The 22,065-nt window shown below is 38.5% G+C and overlaps 1 protein-coding gene across 2 annotated transcripts; it reads right to left on the bottom strand.

Moving 5' to 3' along the window:
* Window positions 1–4,418: 4,418 nt before the first annotated feature.
* C1QTNF3 (C1q and TNF related 3) lies at window positions 4,419–18,701 on the bottom strand. Of its 2 annotated transcripts, none has more exons than XM_005428351.2 (6): window positions 18,295–18,701; window positions 13,157–13,268; window positions 10,828–10,982; window positions 8,116–8,245; window positions 7,315–7,414; window positions 4,419–6,233 (listed from the first exon to the last, which is right to left on the bottom strand). In XM_005428351.2, the coding sequence occupies exons 1-6, from the start codon at window positions 18,580–18,582 to the stop codon at window positions 6,074–6,076; spliced, it is 945 nt and encodes a 314-aa protein (XP_005428408.1). In that variant the 5' UTR covers window positions 18,583–18,701; the 3' UTR covers window positions 4,419–6,073. The 2 variants fall into 2 exon arrangements, with proteins under 2 accessions (XP_005428408.1, XP_005428409.1); XM_005428352.2 differs by having other exon boundaries at window positions 18,499–18,697.
* Window positions 18,702–22,065: the final 3,364 nt, after the last annotated feature.

Here is a 22,065-nt window from a genome sequence, read left to right as displayed (position 1 = left end):
CCCAAGCTTGCAAAAGCTTTCAAACATGGTTGCTTTATCCCAAAGCTTGCGTTCATGCCTTGCCTGAATAGAAGCTGTGCTCCATTTATAACACTTGATACCCACAGAGAAGGTGTGGGTGATACTCCACATTTCTAACTTCATATCTTGTGCAGTTGTGACAGACACACTGTCCCTTATACAATGTTCTTGCCAAATGCAGCACCTTAATCTCTGCCATTTCAATGGATTCATCAGTTTGGAGCATCACTTTGCTTTTCTGTGTTTCCGTGCTTCTGTGTGAGTGTGGATTTGTGCACTGCTGCTCTTCCAAGCGTACATCCCACCACTCAGCAGCAAAAAAAATCTATCCTGAGATCATTATATCCTTCTAGAGCAGCTGTGAATTCATGCTACTTGAAAATCTGGCTGTCTGTCTGAAATAATGAATTATAGATTTAGAAATAAAATCTCTGTCTCATCCACAGAAGGTAATTGTATAAGCTGCCCTGTTCACTAAAATAGGCATACTCTTGAAAAACTACAGTTTGCAAGTTTTTTTAGTCCAGTCAGTCATTGAGGTGGTGATCTGTCCCAGCTGCACCAAACAGGTGTTGCCTTTAACTTTCACATTGTCAGAAATTTGGCCCCTCCTGCTCTGGTTAATAGGAATTTCAGGTTACTGGGATTACAAATTACTGTTGCCTGTGACGGTGGTGTCTGTACTTTGGACTTGAACCCTTGTACCTGAAGCAAAATATTTTTCTTTCCTATGAAACACAGCATGTGGTATTACTGTGCTTTCATGATTTAGATGAAGAGAATGGCAAGAAATTTTATATAGCTAATCCTTATTTTTGGTAATCAGGAGAAAATAAATACTTTCCTGTGAGTTTATGATTAACTAGTATTGTAGAGGCTGGAAACTCTAAACTGGGATTATTTCCACATTTTATTTGCCTGAATACTGAGTTTGAGGTCTGTGCTGGACGCCACATGAACTACTGTTTAGCCACCCTGCCCTAAACTTACCTCCAGTGAGCCATTCCTGCCAGATAAGAGTGCTTGCCACATTCACCAGAGACAATTTCTCCTGCATTGCTAGGACAATGGATTGAGAAACCTTTTTTTTTATTAACTGTTTCCATCATCTTCCGTCATCTTTTATTAACTGTTTCCATCATCTTCCATCATCCATCATCATCAATGGCTCATCTCCCATGAGCCATTTACTATGTGTCTTATGGCATACCTCATACCTGTTATTTATTTTGTGAGTCTTTAGTGATTTGACAGAACGAGCATTCTGAATAGTCGGTCATCTTGGAGGAAAGAAAATGTTGATCTGAAGTGATGCAGTATCTGAAAAATTTTCCTTAGAACAACCAGGCTTCTACTATTTTCTAGTTAAAAAATGAACATGAGACAAATTAAATTCCATCCAGTGCTTCCAGCTGCAGACCAGGACTTGCACATGGCAGAATGAGACAATCTCTGAATTCAAATTTCCTGGCCTGAAATTCTAGTCTTTGCAGACTTCCTTGACTTTCATCATCTTTACTATGCTGTAAGAGCCTGGAGTGTTTTTCTGTCAAAAAACTTCCAGGATGGAAAAAAAAAAACCCACCAAAAAAACCCTCTTAGAAAGTATTCTAATTAATTTAATTTAATTCTGCCAATGTTTCTTACATATTAGTGTTCACTATTTTTACAGTAAAGTCACTTTGTTAACTGTACATTTGGATGGAGTTACTGAATGAAGATGTTCTGTATATTTTTCTTCCTATCACATTCCAGTACATGCACAAGTCCTTATTCAGCAAGAATCTTATACTTGCTGCTGGACAAGGCCAAAGAAGTAGCATGTAACTAGATGATGTAGCATGTAACTAGATCACACCATGTGACACATTCACGGGAAACAGAAGCTGAGATGTCAAAGCTAATTTGAACATGGGTGTTTCTACTCTTGGTGTTATAGCAACATGATTCTTTTTAAAAACTGATTTTTGTGGATTTTTTTTTTAATGTCTGATGGACTGTTTCCAGAAAAGCAGGAAAATAGCCCTCAATTTGTGCAATTTTTCAGCAGCTGATACAAGGAGTCTCTTTGTTTAGTAAAACCTTGCCACATGTGGGTTTTATTATTCTGTGAATGTGTTTATGGAGTATAGCTTGCTCCATTCCAAATGCAGATGCACAAAATGGAGCCTCTCCCACTCTCATCCTTAAGTCTTCATGTCAACATCTGTGCACTGAGTTTATCAGTCCAGTGGCAGAAGACTGGAAATTAATGGGGGGCTGCAGATGCTCTAATTCTTTGTAAAACTGTGTGGTTTGGCCCAAGAACTGAAGGAGTGTTCACCCTTTGGTGTAAGAGTGAACCTGGTCATGCTAGGAAGTGCACCTTCTATCAAGTTCTTTTAATAGGATAGTTTCTAGAGTTTTCTTCACTGGTATCTGAGCATGACAGCCTTTTGTTGTCTCAGATTTTTAAATCTGAACTGATCACCCAGGCTGTATTTTCTTTGGTTGTTGAAGCAGAACTAACTGCAAAATTCACCAAAATTAAGAATTCACACACCGCTCAACGACTCCCTGCATGTTTTGTCCTTGTGTGATTTTTTTTTTGTTCTGAGCACAAAAGAATAATTTTAATAATCTGAACTAAGAAGGAGGCAAAAAAGTTTTAATTCAAAGCTACTTCTATTAAAAACTGCTTCAGAAAACAGAAGGTTGTAACATAGGAAGCTCAGTGAAAGAGAGGGGAAGATGAAAGACCTGAGTGTAAAGTTTGTTCCTTATTCACCCTTTAGAAAAATACTGCTTTGTTTAAAGATCTCCCTCTGGCTTGCAGGCTTCTCAGTGAGGCTGAGACTGCAAACTATTGTTAGTCCAAACTGCTTTTTCAGTCAATCAGTCCACAGACTAACTTCTGAAAGTAAAACCATAAACTTCTTTCTTTTCTCACAGAGTTCTAATTAAACTTTCTTTACACAACGTGCATGAAATTCAGACCCAGACCTGTAACATTTTCACCATTTGGTTTCGTTCTAGTTCATGTTTTTCTTGCACAGAGGTTGTGTTTTACCTCTGCCAAGGGGGTGCACCCAGCACCTCTTGAGTTGAACACAGCCCTGTTTTGCAAAATGCTCATGACAGAGCTGGAGATGAGAGTTGCTGGCTTGCAAGGATGTCACAGCAGACCCTGGAACTCTGGGGGAAGGGAGGATCAGGACTTGGCTCTGTGTTGAGAAGCATTTTCTGCTGCCAGGATGCCAGCACCTACCACAGAGGCTGAATATCACCTACCAAACCACGGCTCTCATGGCAGGCAGGGACTTGTGGGTCTTGCCAAGTTTTGGTTAAATCTGGGAGCTCAGGGAGCGGGAGAGATACAGATTCATTTTAGCAGAGACAAGAAGCCTTTAAGTATAGTCCAAATTACAGCTTTGCAGTTTCCAGAAGGTTTTTCAGCTGTTACACAAATTACAAGATACCATGTATTTTATAACAGGGGATAAAAGCCTCTGGTAAAAGACATTTTGTCTTGAGCATCTGCTAAGCAAGAATCTTTCAATTATCAGCAGCAATGGAAAGATGACTAATCTTCATGAACATTTCTGAGAAAAAAGATCATAAATTCCACATGACTTACTGAATATAAAGAGTGTTAATTTTAGAGAAGAAGAAGAAGAACACACACACACACACACACACACACACACACACACACACACACACACACACAGAGTCTCATTCACATCAGTTGCTGTATTTTGAAGGATCTTCCTTCTTCTTTTAAATGAAATTAATACGTAAGTTAACTATTTATTTGTAAAGTATTATGACACTTAATCAGCAGAGATTGCATGCAGTAAATTGCAGAGAAAAGACTGCTGAGATTTCGGTCAAAACCTAGGAATTTTAACTTTGATGTAAAAAACTGTTTAGCTTTAATATTGGAACTACTCTTTGTTTGTCAAAGAAGCTTTTGTGAAAATTCTTAGTCACCTTCCCCTCTTAGCAGGCCAAGTTGCACAAAACTCATGAAAACAATACAAAATGAGTAGGGCAAAACATGACTTTCTTTTATATTATGGCCATTACAGTAAATAATAAGATAAAAAGGAGCTTACAATTAGTGTATGCCGTAGAGTTTCCTTCTGACCAAAATGCTTAAGTGCTTCCTTCTGGCCAAAATGGCTTAAAGTGGCCATGTCACAAAAGAAAAGTCCCCAAAGGAAACCTTACAGATTTAAATTTTATGTATATATGTGTGTATATATATACACATATGTGTAAAATAAATGTATTTTAATCCTTGATGCTGACTTTCTCCCATTCAGTAGCGAAATGAATGCTTAGGAAAAAGAACATCTCTCTATTGTCTCCAAATGGTAATGTCCTTGGTAAATACAGATATCAGCAAACCAGTATAGCTTTGAACCATTAATCTTTATTGAATAAATGTATGTTTTACAAAGTAAGCTTAACAAAATAACATGGTCTCAGGTTTTGAAAACCTATGTGGCACAGACCCGATCCAAGCTGATAAAGAAATGATTAAAACACATCAGACAACAGTTCATTAAAGCTAATATTTTCAGTGGTTGATGCATAAAACTAAAAAAATCACAAGTTATAATCATCAAGTATCAACATGCATTTTTCTTCATAAGATGTGGTTACATACGCTAGGAATGTGTACAAGGACGTACAAATTCATAGGGCAGATTTCAATTCATTTGCTCTATTGTTGTGCTACTGATACCTGTATCCAGTATAAAAGAATTTCAAATAAATATTTTCCTAACCCCACCTTCCTGTTATACATTATTGGCAGGTAATATCTGATTAAAATGTAATGTCTGTAAAAAGGAATTTATATTTCATTGACTTTTGTGTGGAGAGCCAGAGCAAGATACATTCAAACTTCAGTATTGATTTTGGTGCTCATTCAGATGAAAATAGCAAGACAGAATTTCAGGTACCCAAATTTTGAAAAGCCAGTAACATGAATGCTGAAGACTGGCCCAGTGTATTGGGACCAGAACTCCTAAGCCAGCTAGCATTTGCTTTCACCAGTTTAAATACTGAACTGGCTTAGCTGCAATGGCTTTTCCTGAAACACTGATTCTTGGAAGGCTGCTAGAAAAACTGTTTCAACAACTTCACTGTTAAGTAAATATGCAATATTGTAAGGTACATCCTTCTGGAGGAGCTCCACACCACAAAGTTTGTTTATCTCTGTGCTGTTGGTGTATCCTGATTTCTCTAGCGTATATGCCTTTGCTTTGACACCCTGCATTGGCTTACATCACGTTTTAAAAATTCTAAGGCTAGGGGAAAACATTACAGTTCCCCTGCCTGATCCCCTTCACACTGCAAACTAAATTACCTTAGCTTCAAGCTGCTACTAAGGCAAGAACTACTGACATTCTTCTTCTAAGAAAGAGAGACTAAGCATAAATATGTGCTAAAAATCTGTGAAAAATGACACCAGATACATCTTCAGAGGTTTGAGATGGGAATGCAATAAACCTGAATCCTTGACATCTATATTTTCACATTTTTTCTTCAATTTGAGCTCATTCCAATCCAGTAGAAACTTCTTCCTTTACATCTGGTCTCACCTGAGCCTGCTTATAATACATTCAGGCCTGTTTCCATGATGCAAATTTAAATGAACATGTAAGAAGAACTGAATAAATGATCCAAAACTTTTGAATCAGTTGTTCAATTCCTGACATATAAAGTATATTTAGAGATGAAATTGACTTTATGTAAACTGCTCTTTAAATTCTTTAAACTCATTTTCCTTTATTTTTCATTCACTTTTGGGGAAGAGAGCAATAGGAACATTTAATGATTAAATAGGTGCAACCCAGATGACAATAGATACTCTGTGAATCTGTGTCAGCTACCTGATGTATTCAGCTCATCTCTGATACACAGGTAGTAGCACATTGCATCAAAACAAGGCTTCTTGATCCTCCAATGTTGTGAAGTTATTTCACAGTCCAGTGAAATATACAAGTTCCAAAAAATATGCTTTTTCACATAAACATCTGTTGGGTTGTCTCCTTTTTTTTTACTTGGTTTCAAAAAGAAGAAACCCAGCAAAGGTGGAGAAGCGTTGATGGTCCCCATGGAGGGCTCCATTTCCCATTCGCAGCCAAACTTCATCTCCTTTGGCGAGTTTTAGGACTGCACTGTTTCCTGAAGTATCTGCTTTCCCTTTGGATTCATAGCTAAGGATGAATATTTTAACAAGTCAGGTTTTTGTTTCTCATCAGTGACCAAACAAACAACTTTACCAAAAAAATCCAGAAGTACATTGTTATCCTGAGCAAAACTTTCTTGAAAGACTTGCCAACATTTTTCAGCTTTATAAGGAAATTTTGGCAACTTTGTGCATTTGATCTCCTAGTCAAATTTTGCACCTTACCTAAATGCATTGTTTAATTCCTTTCTGAAGTTCTGGAATTGTAACTTATTTTTTTTCCAGGACACAGGAACAAATTTTTTGCTTAAAATGAAATGCTGCTCATTGATCACAGCACTACAGATTTCCTGTGATGCTTTTTTCCCCTTGAATTCATCCCAACTAATTTTAAGAGCTGAGTTCCTGTGCTCCCAGCACATGCAGTGAGCAGACACAGGCAGCCTGCTCCCTACTGAGCCTTTCATTGGGATATGGGTACATTTGATGTGAGCTAGCCTCCTGGCTTTGCCTCCTTTCTTCTGCCTCTTGCCTTTTCTGACATCAGTGCTTCAGGGGGAATAGAAATGAAGCCCTTTTCCTTTTGCAGAGAAGATCTATTGGGGATGAAGCTGCCTCTGGTGGTGTGCTAATGATAAAAAGGCCAGTAAATGGAAGACCTTTACTTCTTACTCATCCTTACTACTGCAGCTTAAACACTTCCCAACTTTAAAGTAAATTTCTCTTCCCTTGTGTTAACAAGACTGTAACTAGTCACTGGACACTTCATTAATTCCTTTCTCTGACAAGCAAAATGAGGCTGAAGATGTATTTTAGCAGAATGACAGCATGATACCACTGAACTCCAACCCTGACTTGCAGTGCTAACTCCTTTCCCCTGAGTTTGAGGAAATTATGATCAAGGCTGTATTTTAGGTCCAGCATCTGTGGTGTGTATGGTCCAAATATGCATCCTGAGGATGGCAAAATGAAATAGGTTTTCTTGTTGGTTATTTTACCCTAGAGAATTTCTTCCAAAAAATGAACAATTTTACATTTCTTGAAAGGTGAGAAAGCTGTCACAACCATAGAAGTGTTTTTGCATTGAGATGGCCTGGCTCTTTACTTACCTGTATAAGCTGAACACTGTATTACCATTATGCATCAAGTACACATACACTTCCTCCACATCTTCATGTTTCATCATATTGAAAGTAAAGAAATATACCCCTGAAAAGGTTAGAAAAAACAACTTGTTTGCTTCATAGAAAGAAGTAATCATGCTGCACATTTTTGCTTCTTGCTTAGAAACCATAACAGCTGTGGACAAAACTGCCTTCCAGTTGTCAGCAGATATTTTGTTTCTGCTTATACCATTCCAAAATCTGATTAATTTTAATTCTGCATATGGCAGGTGTTCTTCTTCCTGCATCACAGCTGCATAAAAGGGGGGATTGATGCAGCTGAGAAATAACCATGAAGAACTATAATGCCTCATTTCCAGCCACACATCTGTTGTAGGTCAGCTCGCAGCTGAATTGGCATGGGGGAAGATGAGGATGAAGAAACTGGCAGGAGGCAGGAGGTGGAGGAGGCAACTGTGAAGCTGCTGCTGCTTGCTACAACATTAAAACTGTGGTTCTGTCATCGCAGTGGCTGAAGGGCTGAAGTGCCACAGCAAAGCAGACAGTCCTGCTCCCTCCCCAGCCCTGGCCATGCCTCTTCCTCCTGCCTTTGTGTCAGCACTAGTGTCACTGGCTGGCAAGACTACTCTTGGCTTGCTCAGTTTTCAATTCATTTTTCTGGAAAGTCAGTAGCAAGAGCTATGCAGACTGAGTGCAAAGGCAGTTAAATAGTACCTCATCTTTTTTGACCACATGTCTCTTTACAGCTTCAATAATTGCTTTTTTTTTTTTTTTTCAAATGCTCACCGTTCACTGGAGCACCAAATCTCCCAGTCATGACATCAAAAAAATTCCCAACGTTGGTTTCAACGCTACTGAAGATGATCCCACTGTTCTGGTTGCTGAAGTGAGTAGCCATCGAAGCCATAAACGCGACCTGCAAAAATCCAGTTCTTATTCAGGCAGTCGTTCATGAAAAACACATGTGTAGAGCAACCAGGTACAGATTTTTTTTCCTGTATTTGCAGTCTGTTTATTTTCCTGACAGAGATGTTCTTCTAGGGCTTGCTCCAAGGCCAATAAACTCCAGTTAACAAAACTCCCATTGAATGAAACTGGAAGAAGACTAGGGTTCTCATATTCAATTGGACTATTCATGGCTGTAAAGTAAGAGTATGGTCAAGTGTTTGCAGTTCAGAACCTTAATTTCAGATTTTATTTACTTTTAAGTCTTGCTAGAAATGATGCAACAGCAATATATTATTGAAATGGTGTTTCTGACAAAAAGGTTTTATATAGTTTTATGTATTCCCCAATGCATTTAAACTGGATATTGCTTTCAACTGCCTGTGTGAAAATGAACAATGCTCAGTAAAATCCATGAGGATTAGTGTTTCTTGCTTAGAGATACATGAAGCACTTTTATTAGAGGTCCTCTGGAAGTGCTGCAGCTGACACTCAATATTCAATGCTTTTTCTACCTTGTCAGGTGCCCTCAGTTTTGAAAACAGAGCGTGGTGGAGACCAAGAGGGGAAAATAAGAAAATTAAAACTGTGCTTCAATTTCATGTTTCACTTCTTGTCATAGAAGTGTCTCACAGGAAGCAGTGCAAAACATCCCACACCAGACAATTTAAATTACCCTCAGGAAGATACCGGGGAATGACCCTGCCAGCTGGCCTGGTTAGGGAAGGGAGTGACCTTTTCTCAAAGTCTATCATTCCCCTGCCCCCATTATGTGAGCAAATGGGGTAGAATCAGATTTGCTGCACTTTGTTGCCAAAAGGTTACATATAGACTTGGCTTTTTATTTCTGTCTCAGCTTCTTAAATGACAAGTGTTCAATTGCATCTGTTACTGCCCATCACAAAAATGACTTTTTTTTTGAGATTCCAGCTATGCTGGTATTTAAAAAAAAAAACAAAAACAAAACCAACCAGCCCAAACTCCTTTTGATTTCAGATCCAAACCAGAACAAAATGAAAACAGACAATCAAATGCAAGTCTGGATCCAACAACGGAAATCGTTAGCCATCTGTTCAGAAATTTAAGGAGCTCCAGATGTGAGCTGAAAGCTTGGGCTGATTTTCCTTACCCCTGCATGGATGCATTTTCTATTACGGCAAATTGTTAATATCTTGCTTCTCAGCCAGGATCACATCAAAGTTCATAGTGTGTTAAAGGAGAGCAGCTGCAGTGGCAGATTGATGGAATTTATTGCTTTTTTGTCTAGATTCCATTTCACAGTCTCTTTGACCCTGAGCTACTTTTTGTGGGCTGAACAGAACAGCAGAAAAATATAGCTTTTCTCACTAGGTCTCATTATGAAGTAGCAGGTCAACTTGGATTCAGAAAGTTTTTCAAAATAATCCTGTACTTAAAACAGTATTGTATTCAAAAGTGTTTCCTCCTATACCACCACTGACTTTAAAATTCTTAAGTATGGTGGTAAGAAATACTGTAAACATTTTTAAACACATCTGATAAAAGAAGTGATGGAATTTTAACCATTGGAAATAGGTATTACAATATGAGCTTTCCTTGTTCATCTTCTTTCATCACTCAGTTTTAATTACAATATCACCATTGTCTTTATGTAAGGAAAAAAACAGTGGTAGTTAATTTTAAAACTGTAGAAGAATATATGTTGGATGTAATTGAAGGTATGTTTATCAGATATTCAGCTATACCATGAGTATATATCTATTTCTACATGCATATATTATGTGTATATGCACATATATGAATATGTATATATGTACCTCTGTGTGTGTGTGTGTATAGAGATATATATACACATACATATATATTTACATATACATACACAAACTCTCTGCCATCTGCCAGATTCCTGGGATTTGAAGAAGCTTTAATCCAAAAGCTGTGAGATTGTGCCAATACAAGAGTTGAGCTCAACAACTCAGGCTTGAACCCATATTTAAATGCTCATCTGGCTTTTGAATTATTCATTCATAGGCAGAACCTACATGGCCCCAAACATATTTAAAATATCTAGACATATAAATATACAGACAACTACTGAGGGATATCTTTTGAAACTAAAGGACTTTTACTGCACTCAAAAATTTTGAGTAGCTGGATACATGTGCTTCTGAGAATCTCATAAAGCCCGGCTGCCCTGAGAAACATGACTCCTTTACTCTTTCCATATGCTGTGGGAAGTGCAATTATTTATGTGATACAGCTTGGGAGGAAAATGATAGTCCCTGCTATTCTCCTTTAATAACCCAGATACTGGCTTTCTGCCCTCAAAGGGAAGCATATATGTTTCTTCCTGCCTATTTCTCAGCTGGATTCTGACTAAAGCTTTTCTTTTCCAGAAAGATCTGGCAGAGCACTTTTTTCAGTAAGGACAAGGGCTGTATATGCCTGTTAGAGTATTAATTTACAAGGGGATTTGCTTCTTAAGTATCTTACAGTAATAAGGTTCTGTTTTTTCAGTGAAGAAAACCATAATCTGAGGTTTGCTGCAGCCAATACGAGCCAGAGATGTTGTACCTGTAGCTCTGGGGGAATCCCAGGGTAACCCTTCTCGCCTTTGGGTCCATGATGGCCACGCTCGCCTCTTGGTCCAATATCTCCTTTGTCTCCTTTCTCACCTTTGGCTCCTTCCTGGCCAGTTGCTCCATTATTTCCATTGTTTCCATGATTTCCTGAAGGGATACAAAGCTTTCTGTTTTATTTAAATAATTTATCATATTTTAACAGGTAAGTGTGACAGGGTCCTCTTCCACCAGCTTGCAACACAGGTACTCTTCAGTGCCATAAACCCCAGGCTGGGATGAAATGGATAAGAAACTGCTGCGTGGTCAGGTTGATGGTAAAGGTTTTGGTGAAGGACGTAAATTTTGGGAGTTAACCCTCATGTTGGTGTATAAACTGGTGGTGTCTCAAGTCATTGCTTTGTGGGGGAGATGTGCAGGAAGACCTCAGCAGAGAGAAGACTCAAGGAAAGCAAAAGCCTCTTTTAATTGCCATATACTCAGCAGCCTGCAGAAGTAGTTATGCTTTTCCTTTAGTATAAACACCAATTTCCTGGTAAATTAAGTCAATCATGATAGGAAAAGATAATTTTGAATAAGATTTTGCTATCTTTAAAACACATCCACACAAATGATGAATGGCTGTAGCATTAAAGTTGTTAAAATCTGTGCTAAAAAGAGGACAGTGTGTATTTGCAGGGTGCTGGCTGGGGGTTGTTTGATTGCATGATCCTAGATTTAAAGAGAGACAGAATTTTTATAATTTAGCTTTTTTGAGATGGCTTACTATGAGTAAATGAGTAAAAAGACTCGTTGCAAAACATACTCATGCATCTGCAGTATTCCGTACTTCCTGGTGTTGACTGACTAAATTACTAAGCAAATGTCTATGCAGCTGACAGGATTTTAAAGTTGGCTAGAATCACTGAGCAATTATTATCCCTCCTGCAGCAAAAGCCTGATCTTTCAGCTCAGGGGATTAATTAATGTCATCATTGTTCTAATTCAACTTGAATTGAAATTAGGTTCTTTGCCACTCTGCTTGTTCTTTGATTATTCTCTCTGGTTACAAATTTAGAAGGAGAATAGTTTTATTTGAGATCAAATCTGATGATCAAGTGATCCTTCAGGGCTTTTCTATTAAGAAAAAAAAAACAAACTCCAGACAAGGAAGCCAAAAACTGAAAGAAATTATGCACATTTTTGTTTGGATAGAGGAATCTGCAGCTCTTAAAAATAACGAGATCCTTTATGTGAAGCCAGAACTGCTCTACCAGTTCAGAACAGAAGTCTGCAAGCAACATTTGATTCAATCAAGGGGAAAAGCAACTGCTGCTGTTCCCCTTACAGGCACAACAACATGAAATCCAGCAAATGAAGGAGACAGAAATCCCAGGGTGCAGGAGGCTGCTGCCAGACGTACATTTGTGGTATCCTGCAGTGACAGAAAGTGGAACTGAGACAGGAAGGAAGGGCAAAGCTGGGACTAGGCCATGCCCCAGTGTGTCCGCTGCAGCCTTGAAAATGTGGGTCTAGTATAAAATCATATCCTGCTTCTAAGAATCCAACAATTTATTAGTAAGTAATGGATCACTGAATTGCATTTTCATTGTGTTAACAGAAGATGTAAGTTTTTGAAGAGGAGACAAGTCTGTCTTTCAGTGACCTGCTAATTTATGTTGTACCTCTGCTTCAGGAATGGTGATTTCCAAATCTCTGAAGGTAGATGATATAACAAACTGACACCAGCATGCAACCAACATTTTCCCTTTTCTAGACTCTTCTATTTCCATATCAATTATCAGATCAAAGTATATACTTTTCTTGTGTATGCTGTTCTTCTGTGGACATTTTTATGTTAAAAAAGAGGATTTTTTTTTATTATGAAAGACAAGATGAAAGAAGAAAGTGAAGGAATTTCTGTGGGAGAACAGAAGCATTATGTTTCTGTAAAATATTGGCTAGCAGTATGCTAGATGAAGAAAAGCCCTTGAACACAGTAACATAGCTGGATATACAAAGGTGATGACAATAATCAGCTCCAGGGAACAAGTTCTTCCAAGTGTATTGGGAACTTCATGCTGTTTTAAGAGACACCAATTTTTCCTAGAGGTGTGATAAGATTACTTTCAGTATGAATTTGTGAAAGCTGAATTTTAATAACAAATAGGTTTTCAATGGAAAATATCTTAGACTATAACTGAAAATATCTGTCTCCTCTGAAATGATAGAAAAACTTGTTCCTGAATCTGTCCCTAAATACTGATGTTTGGACCATTCTCTGATATTTCATAGAATAGCCTACAATTACACTGATAAAAAAGTGAGTTAAACTTCATGTTTACCTGGCATCCCAGGGGGCCCAGGAGGTCCTGGGGGCCCTTGGTAGAGTCGAACTCCAAAGTCACCTCGGCAGCAGGAACTGCAGTCTGGATTCTGCGGTCCAGGCTGGGGGGGCTAAGTGCACAAAAATAAGCTTTAAGTGGCTCATTCATGGAGGACATCAATCTTACGCATGTTGGTTACAGGGTCTTCATTATATATTTCTGTTTATATACTTGGTAAGTTTTCAAAACAGTTCTTATCTGGCATGAAATTTTCACATAGTTAAGTTATCCCTGAAGACGTTATTTTTGGAAGATTTAAAGGAATAGCTCTTGAAGCATTCAAAAATATATAATGAATATTTAAAAAAACCAGCTTGTCCTGTTAAATAATGAAGGTTTTAAAAATAAATTAATACCAACTAATGAAATTTAGATGAATATTTCAATTAGATTCACATCCTGATCCCACATTTCAGCTGACCTTTGATGACAAACATGCCTATGTACAACCAGTGTTAGGACACAAGGGACTTGATTTGACCTTCAGCAGTGAACTATCCTCCATTAAACATAAATAAAACTGTGTTGGGACCACCCAAAGAAGATACTAAAAAAAATCTGTGCAGCATATTCCTCTTCATGATCATAGACCTGTGTATTTATTTACAGGCTACTAAAGTTGGGACACCCTAAAAAAACACAAGACAAAAATTTGAACTTACCACAACACAAGGTGTTAGGGGCTTTTGATAATGTGTAGTGTTGAATGTGAACCCATGAAAACCTATATGCTGACTAATAGAGCAGCATAAATAAAGTAATGGGTTCATTATGTACAGCTCAGCTACTGTAGTAATCAGTTTAATAATGGCTCTGTTTGAGTGTTTTTCTTTTCCATATTATTGTGTTTATACTAATGGAGACTCATTCAATTCTGACTGAGTTTCATAACTTAGTTATCATAGATTTTCCAGTATGTCAGAGAAAGCCAAGGTTCAGTGTTTGATTTTATTTCTCTGCCTCCTCATTTGTTCCATCTTTGTTTCTTTTCCCTAGAATTCTTTCCTAATATCCTGAGATGCAAACTTTCAGTTCTTAAAATCTGGAGTTGGATAGTCACACCAATCCAACTACTACTTTTCTTTAATCATTCTACTATTTGCCTTTCCTTCCCTTTCTTTTTTCTAATCTTTGTCATTGGCAAATTACTTGCCCAATGCAGACTTATTGGTTTAGTGTCAGAAAATGAGCTTCTGTCAGGATGGGAGCTGTCAAATGAGCACACAGATGTGCTGTATTCCTGCCCTCAGGGTCATCACTGATGTCATCTGAAACATTCTGCCTGTGTTTTGGATAATACCAAGCAAACCCCCAGACTTCATTCATTTCAGGAGGCTTAGAAACTTGTAGGAAATTCATTTCATGACAACACCAAAATACTGCAGCTCCTCCAAAGACACAGACACATGCCCTGTCCAGCTGGAACCAGTGATGGTGGAGTTACCATGGGAATAAAAACTGACTTGACAGCTAAAGAAATATCCTTCATAATCAAAGAGTTATGGAAAAGTGAAGACTTGCCAATGGGCAGAAGGGCTTCATACTTATGGGGTTTGGTCAAGGCTATGCTTTTTAGATTAATTCTGGACAAGGTCTATACTTAATGAGAAAAATAGGTTCTGCCTCTTGAACTCTCTCTTCCTGGAGAACCTGTTTGTATTTTTCTGGCTGTTTTGTCTCTTCCAGTTGTTAGGCAGGACATAACTGACAATCACCAAATGCACTTTTAATAATATTCCTGGTATGAGAGAAGAAGTAGCTCTGGTTTCAGCCCATTTTCAGTCCTTGAAAGAGAGCCAAGTACAAGAACACTGGAATTGTGCAAGCATGTTGTACCCCCTAAAAGAATGACTGATTTTTGCATTGAGATTAAAAACGCCAGCTGTTTTTAGATAGTGCTTCATATTCTTGTTAAATGGGAAGGTGAACTAAATACACACCTGCCAAGAGCAAATAAGTTTTATCAGCCTAAAAAAAATCCGAAGACTTAGAACAGATTGTAATTGAGGGAAAACATGAATTCAGCAAAGGGAGCTGCATGTAAGACTCTATCTGTGCAGATGCAATTTGTCTTTTTCAGACAATGTACTGAAATTTTGAACAACTTTATTAGAGAAACAGCTATTTTAAAATAAAATAGATACAAGCGATGGTCATAACCAAGTGCTATTAGGCATTACCTAAAAAAAGCTCATTAGGTTCTTAGGTGTGAAATAAGGCAAGTCCTGCCAGTCTGGTTGTATGCAACAGTTCCACTGATTTAAAAATAGCTGTTTATGCAAGTCATAAATAATTAATTTATTACCTTTACTCTTTCACTAGGAGAAAAAAATATTCATGGTTAGCTGCCAAGGATGAGGAAAATTTAGGATTTTCTTCTAATCTTTAAAATCAGATAATTTCATGAACAGTACATTTAAAGGAAAAACATCTTCCTAAAGTAAAATTACACTCAAATGTGACATAGAGATTAGTTGCAATCTACTTGCCAAAGGCATCCTTTGCAGCCATTTGTGCATAAATTTTGTCAGTGAATCTTTGGCTTTGCTGCCAGAACATGAATATAATTTAGGAGGTTGTGAAATGCATCTGCCACATTGAAATCCTAACACTGATAGAAAACTGGAACTATTTCTGAGGCTATCTGCTGAAATTCCCATGATTTAGTATATAGGAGAATAATCTAGGCAACAGATGGTCTATGAAATTCCCTTAAATTAAAGCTGTGAACAAGTCATAATTGAAGACCCAGCCTTTGACCCTTTTTCACTTCCTGATTAATTTTATGAATTTCTGTTTTATTGTCTAAGACAATGCAGAAGATGAGTGATGCACCTCCACCATTCTTGGCTTCTGTTCTGAATGCAAAATATCTGTCTCTGTGGGCACTTAGGCCCTCCATGCCCCTTCTCCAAGCAAAGAAACAAACAAAAGTTGCCAAAAATCAGGGTAAAACACTGCTTGGCTAGTGATGGTTAAAGATTTTCAAAGAGCAACCTGAAATGGAAAAATGGTCTGACATGACTCTGCTTAGTCACTAAGAGTTCTCGTTCTTGAAAAATGCACATTATATTTTACATGAGTTAACAGCAGTGTGGAAACTGGCCTTGCACTCAGTGCAGCAAAGACAACAAATAGTAGTAACATACAATAGATAGTAAGAACAAATAATATCATGTCTTTTCCACAGCAGGGAATGAGACCTTTGAAACACTTCAGCAAGAATGTGAAATTCCCCAGCCTAAATTCTCTTCATCTCGGTAGAGTTATTCCATCTAAAACAAACAAGAAAGTAGGAAATAGGAATCGAATAGTTTCCATATAACTCAAGGGAAAAAGAGAGATTTGACATGAATTAAAGCATTTCAGTGCCATTTCAGTGCCACCTTTCCTCTGCCTAGAAATTCCGGGAGTCTGGAAGTGGAAAACACATATTGCATAACCATTGTGTGATTGATTATCCCTGTCGTGCATCTGCTAGTGCTCCATTTCATTTCAGTAAGCCAAAAATTGCATCATTTCCCCAGAAAAGATTGCTTCTTGGAGATGGGCTGGCAGGTAAATGACTGCCATCAGCTGTACTTGGATCACTGGGCTTGTTTTTATTGTCACAACCTGTTCCCCAGCAGGCAGCTCCAGACAAGTTGCATTAAACACTCTGACAAGAGACACATGCAGCCTGAACACACTTTCTGTGGGGGAAAGTTTGAGCCCTAAAAAGCTGTGGTTTTGCATTAAATCCTGTGTTATCTAAAATTGTGTGGTGTTAAAGGGGAATCTTCTGTACAAGGTCCGCAGCACACAGCTGCAGAATTCTCCCTGCAGTAAAGAGGTCTGCACACACTGGCTGGCTCTTTGAACTGTACAGCTTATGGTTTACACTGCTTACATTCTGCAAGCACAGTTTAACAAGCCTACAGTTAAATATCTGTTCTGCTGAGTGCACTGGAGGAACATTTAACTCCTGACCAAGAAATACAAAATGCAAGGCACTGTGAAGTTTTAATACCGGGAATACAGTGTATTAAACATATTCCCTTACTTGGATGTGTTTCAGTTCTTCAAGCCCAGGACAGGATTAAAATCAGACCTCTTCTGTGCTTATCATAATATAGGTTATTATTCAACACTTATCTGCATGTCATTGATTTTGGCAATTCAAAACATCATATTTTGATCTGAAGAAATTTTAAAACCCCAGAGGCTAAAAGGTGAACTATACAGGACTCAAATATTTGTATCAGCTGTAGGAAAAACCACTCATGTTCTTGCTGTTAATAAAACACATTGATCAAAAAAAACCCTTCATTTGAGTGGAATTTTGTTTTGCCTAGTCCTAGAAAAAGCTTCATCTTCTGCCCTTCAGATTTTGTCTTTCAGAATTGGACTGCAATATTTTGTGTATAATCAAGTTATGCCATTTTCCTTGTGTTATAAACTAATGACTGTAGTATGCAAAATGCCATGAAAGGCATAAAAAGATTCTCAGTTTGAAATGCAGATACTGCAGATGATTTAGAATTTCATTCCAAGCTTTTTTTCTTCTTAAATTCTCAGTTGATTTATATAATTAAATCTACTCATTACATTAGTATCTGGTTTTTTTTCAAGCTACTCCTTAGAATAATTTTTTATAACATTTAGAATTTCATTATTTTTGTCTCAAGCTCAAGAAATATACTTTATATACAGAATTTTAAAGTAAAATTATTCTCTGCTAATTGAATCTCTCCAAATACCTCTAGCAATGCTATAATTTTCCTTCACATCTAAATGAATTAGAAATATTGAATATATTTAATATATTAAATAATTAATACCTTGGGATAATTAAGAGACTGTATTTCAGCATATATGATTTTGCAAGTTCACAGTTTCAACAGAAAAAAGCGCTGCTGCCTGTGTTGAAACCAATGTCCCCAACCACTGCTGATTCTACCAGCTCATTAAAAGATCCTGTAAAGCAGCCCAGCAGGATACAGACCAATACACAGCTTTAATAAAAACTATTCCATAAATATATCACTAGTAATGTTAGCAAAAAAAAAAAATCTCATTAGCTTTAAAGATATCTTTAGAAGATTAATTCAGAGTACCTGGACTCTATCTGAGGTAGTCAGTTCTACATCATCTACCTCTGGTCTCAGGACATTATGGTCTGTAGATGTGCTATTAACAACAGTCCACTCTATAAGTTGATGCCGCTGTTTCAATATTTCCCTGCTTCTGGAACCTTTGTGACCAGTCTGGTGGTGACTTTGCAATATTTTGGCCACTGGTTTATAAGATCTTCTGCTCACCTCCATGTATTCATCTTGACACAGGCAAAATGGAAGAAAAAATAAAGCCAGTAGATGCCAACTGATGAAATCCTTCTCTGCCATGTTAATCAAAATAATTTTTCAGGAGTCCAGAAAATGCCTTGCAGAAGGAGATCTTCTTTGCTGCACCAGACGTTATGTGGTCCTTTCAGCTTTTCCACTAGTGAGCCTGGCACTGAGACCAGTACCAGGTTTTATACGCTTGCATGCAATAAATAAAACTAAAAATGCCAAAGTGACAGGATCCTTCATCCAAAATCAGTCATGCTCCTTTAAACAAACCAGGCATTATTCACCACTTCACCACCACAAGGAAAATTGATTTGTATGCTGGAAATGACCACAGCATTTAATGGACTCCTGTGGTTCCTATTTGGGGGCATTAAAAAATGTAGCACCTTTCCTTTGGCATGTTTTTGTTTAAGTGTGAAAAAATGTGATGGAAATGGGGAACATGTGGCTAATGGTTTATGCTCCTTGATTAGACATGGAAAGGCTGTGAATTCACACTCTTAAATGTCTTTTGGACACAGTCACCTTTCTTATTTGCCAGGAAATTCACACACACAACTGCGTCAGCCCAGTCCGAAAAACCCTTCCAAAAGCAATTAGGAAACAAAAGCACAAGAGGAGCTTTTGCATATGAACCTGACCCAATGGCTGTTCCTGACTATGCTTTTCATTCACTAGAAGAAAAATATTGAATTTCTGTCAGTTGGCCAGCAGTGGAAGGAGACCGGGTAAGTAGCTTTAAAAAACTGGGTTGAATTCAGATTCATAGAGCCCCATTTCTCAGCATTAGTTAAACATGCTCGGCCAAGCAGTATTTTCTCCCTTGAGTTCCTAATGTTTTCCTAAATGTAATTGCCAAACCAAGTTTTATGTTTTCACTGCCAAGTAAATATAAATTTACCGGGGGCTTATTTCAGACTGAAAGAATAAAATTATATGTGTATAATAATAACATCCTTATTTTACTTTTTGAACCACCCACTGGTATTCTCTGGAAAGCCATAACTGCAGGATGCAGTTCTGTACATGCATCCACAAGCACACCCAACCTCTCCAAAAGCAAGTAGCTCCTTGGTCTGTGAGCAAGTCTTCACCAGTACCAGGCTGCAACAGCGTTACTGAAGAAGGCATCATTAGTCCTAGGAATGATGCCCAGCCCTGCAAGGTGATGGCTGCTGAGTGATGGTAAGAGAGCTCCTGATGATGGTGAGAAGGGATTCTCTGTTCCATATGCTGCTTCCTTCTCTGGGAGACAGCAGGACAATGCCACAGGAGAGACCCTGGCTGGAGAGGAGTGAGAGGGGTGAGCCCTTTGCAGCTGGGGGCTGTTTGCCTGTGTCACCAGCACAAAGAGTACCAGTGTTGGCTGGTACCCTGCCACTTGCCATGGTAATTTCCTACTCAGCAACACACAGAGAGGGATGTGGGCCTGCAGCACTCCCCCCAGGGACAATGCTAGCCCCCCACAGACACGAGGGGGCTGGGACAGTGCTCCAGCTGACTGGAGGCAGCCAAGAGCTGGTCTTCCCTTTTTCTCATTCTCCACCAGCCAAGTATGGCACAGGAGCAGAAACCTCAGCTCCTGTGGGCTCAGTGCTTGCCCCCAAGGATAAACACGACCACGTTGTCTCAGTGACACTCACTTTTCACTGCCAGGAACAGAGGTGGTTATCCTGATTATCTCAGCCCACAGGCTTGCCAGGCAGAATTGCATCTTCTTGCTTCATGCTTTTGTTGTGTTTATTGCTCCTGTGTTAAGGATTTAATGGCAGGAACCCTTAATTGAAACTTGATTCAATTGTAGTGAATTTCAATCTTGGATTCCCAAGGCAGATATTCAGAATTATTAAATAACACTTCATAGATTAGCTCTTGAGCCTTGCTGCAGTATATAAATATTAATTAACTAAATTGTCTTGCAGAAGATGCTCATTAGCCTATGCTCTATGTCTACTGAAAACCCTGATTTTTTAAAAAGTGCAAATATTCTGGCTATTTCACCAGGGAAACAGAGGAGGAAGAGAATTTACAGAAGAGTGAAGCAAGACTTCAGAAAACACAGTTGCAGATTCTGCAGAAGCTGCTGCCACCAAAATGGAGTTCACTTTTCAAACAGAGAGGACTTTCTAGGTAGGAAGGGCGTTTGAAAAATCTGGATTTTGTAAAATCGGGGATGACAAACATTAATGTATCTTGGCACTTAATAATTTGATTCAGCAAGTGCTGGGAGAGCCCTGATGTTTTCGGCTGACATTAGGGCTTTCATAGCTTTCCAAAGTATGTTCCAGGAGTTTCCTGTGGCAAATGTTTCCAATGTGAGTAATGAACACCCACAGCACCCATGTCCCAAAAGGAGAAGGAATAAAACCAAAGAGATTCAGGCTTCAAAGCCACCATCTATCATTTCATGCAAAAGCTGAAACAAGCATGTTTCTTGGCAGCTATTAGGAAGAAGAAAGATTCCTTCTCTTCCTTGCTCACTAATAGAGTCCACCTGGTCCCTGCTCATCGCTGCTCTTGTGGTTTGATGCTACATACATTTTTTTGGTCCCAATTATAGCAGAGTTTAGACTTTGCTCTTTTAGTTCCAATCTTTTTGAACAGAATCCCATCTGCAGAAATATTTGCTGCCCATTATTCTGCTCTATGGCCTTCAGCTAGGAATAGCTGTCCCACAAAACCATTGTCAAAAGGCAGAAATTCTGGACTCAGAAGTAAAAAAACAATGGAGGAATTGATTCTCATTCTCCATTCTTGATCTCCAAATGATCAAATACACTCATTCAAACACGTGGCCCGAATCTAAAATAACAGGACATCAAAATAGCAGAGTTTTGAATTAACTTTCTGCTAGAATGAAACACTGAAAATGCTTCACACTGAGATAAACAGATCTTCCTGATCTGGAGATGAGAAAAGGACTGACCTAAAAGGTTTGGTTTTGTTTTTGGCTGGTGTGTGTTGCAGGTGTGCTGAATAAGAAAATAAAATCTGACCCCTTCCCTTCCTCTTTGCTATGCATTTGCACACCTAACATCACCCTTCCAGCCTTTGCCAGCTGAACTCACACACGACTGCCACTGTGTTTGTCCTGTTGCTGTCTGGCAGCAGGATGTGCTTCTCTCTGCTAATCAGCAGCCCAAGATGAAGTGAAGCACATGGGTCTGTCAATGTCAGGTAATGAGATATCAGCTAAAATGCAAAAACTGTTGAGGAAAAGCTGCTTCCCACCTTGTCTGCAGGCAAAGCCTGCTCCATGAGAAAGAGGACTGGCTCTTATAACCATGTTATTCATAATGACATTGGGTAAATGGGTTACTGGTGAGGTTAGTATGTAAAATTGAAGACTACTGTTTCAAGAGGCAACAAAACAGAGGTATTACTAAAAAAAAAAAAAATAAATTGTAAAGTATTCTGTGGCCCAGAGAGGCTTGTATCTGTAATCAAACATTAGTGGCTCCTTCACTTGCAGCTAATCCTGCTTGCAGTGATAATTCCTCCATAGCAGACACAGAGATAATCTGCGCCTGCAGT

Source organism: Geospiza fortis, unplaced genomic scaffold, assembly GCF_000277835.1.
Source record: "Geospiza fortis unplaced genomic scaffold, GeoFor_1.0 scaffold174, whole genome shotgun sequence".
In the NCBI taxonomy this organism is placed as follows: Eukaryota; Metazoa; Chordata; class Aves; order Passeriformes; family Thraupidae; genus Geospiza; species Geospiza fortis.
This window is presented reverse-complemented; position numbering and strand designations above follow the sequence as displayed.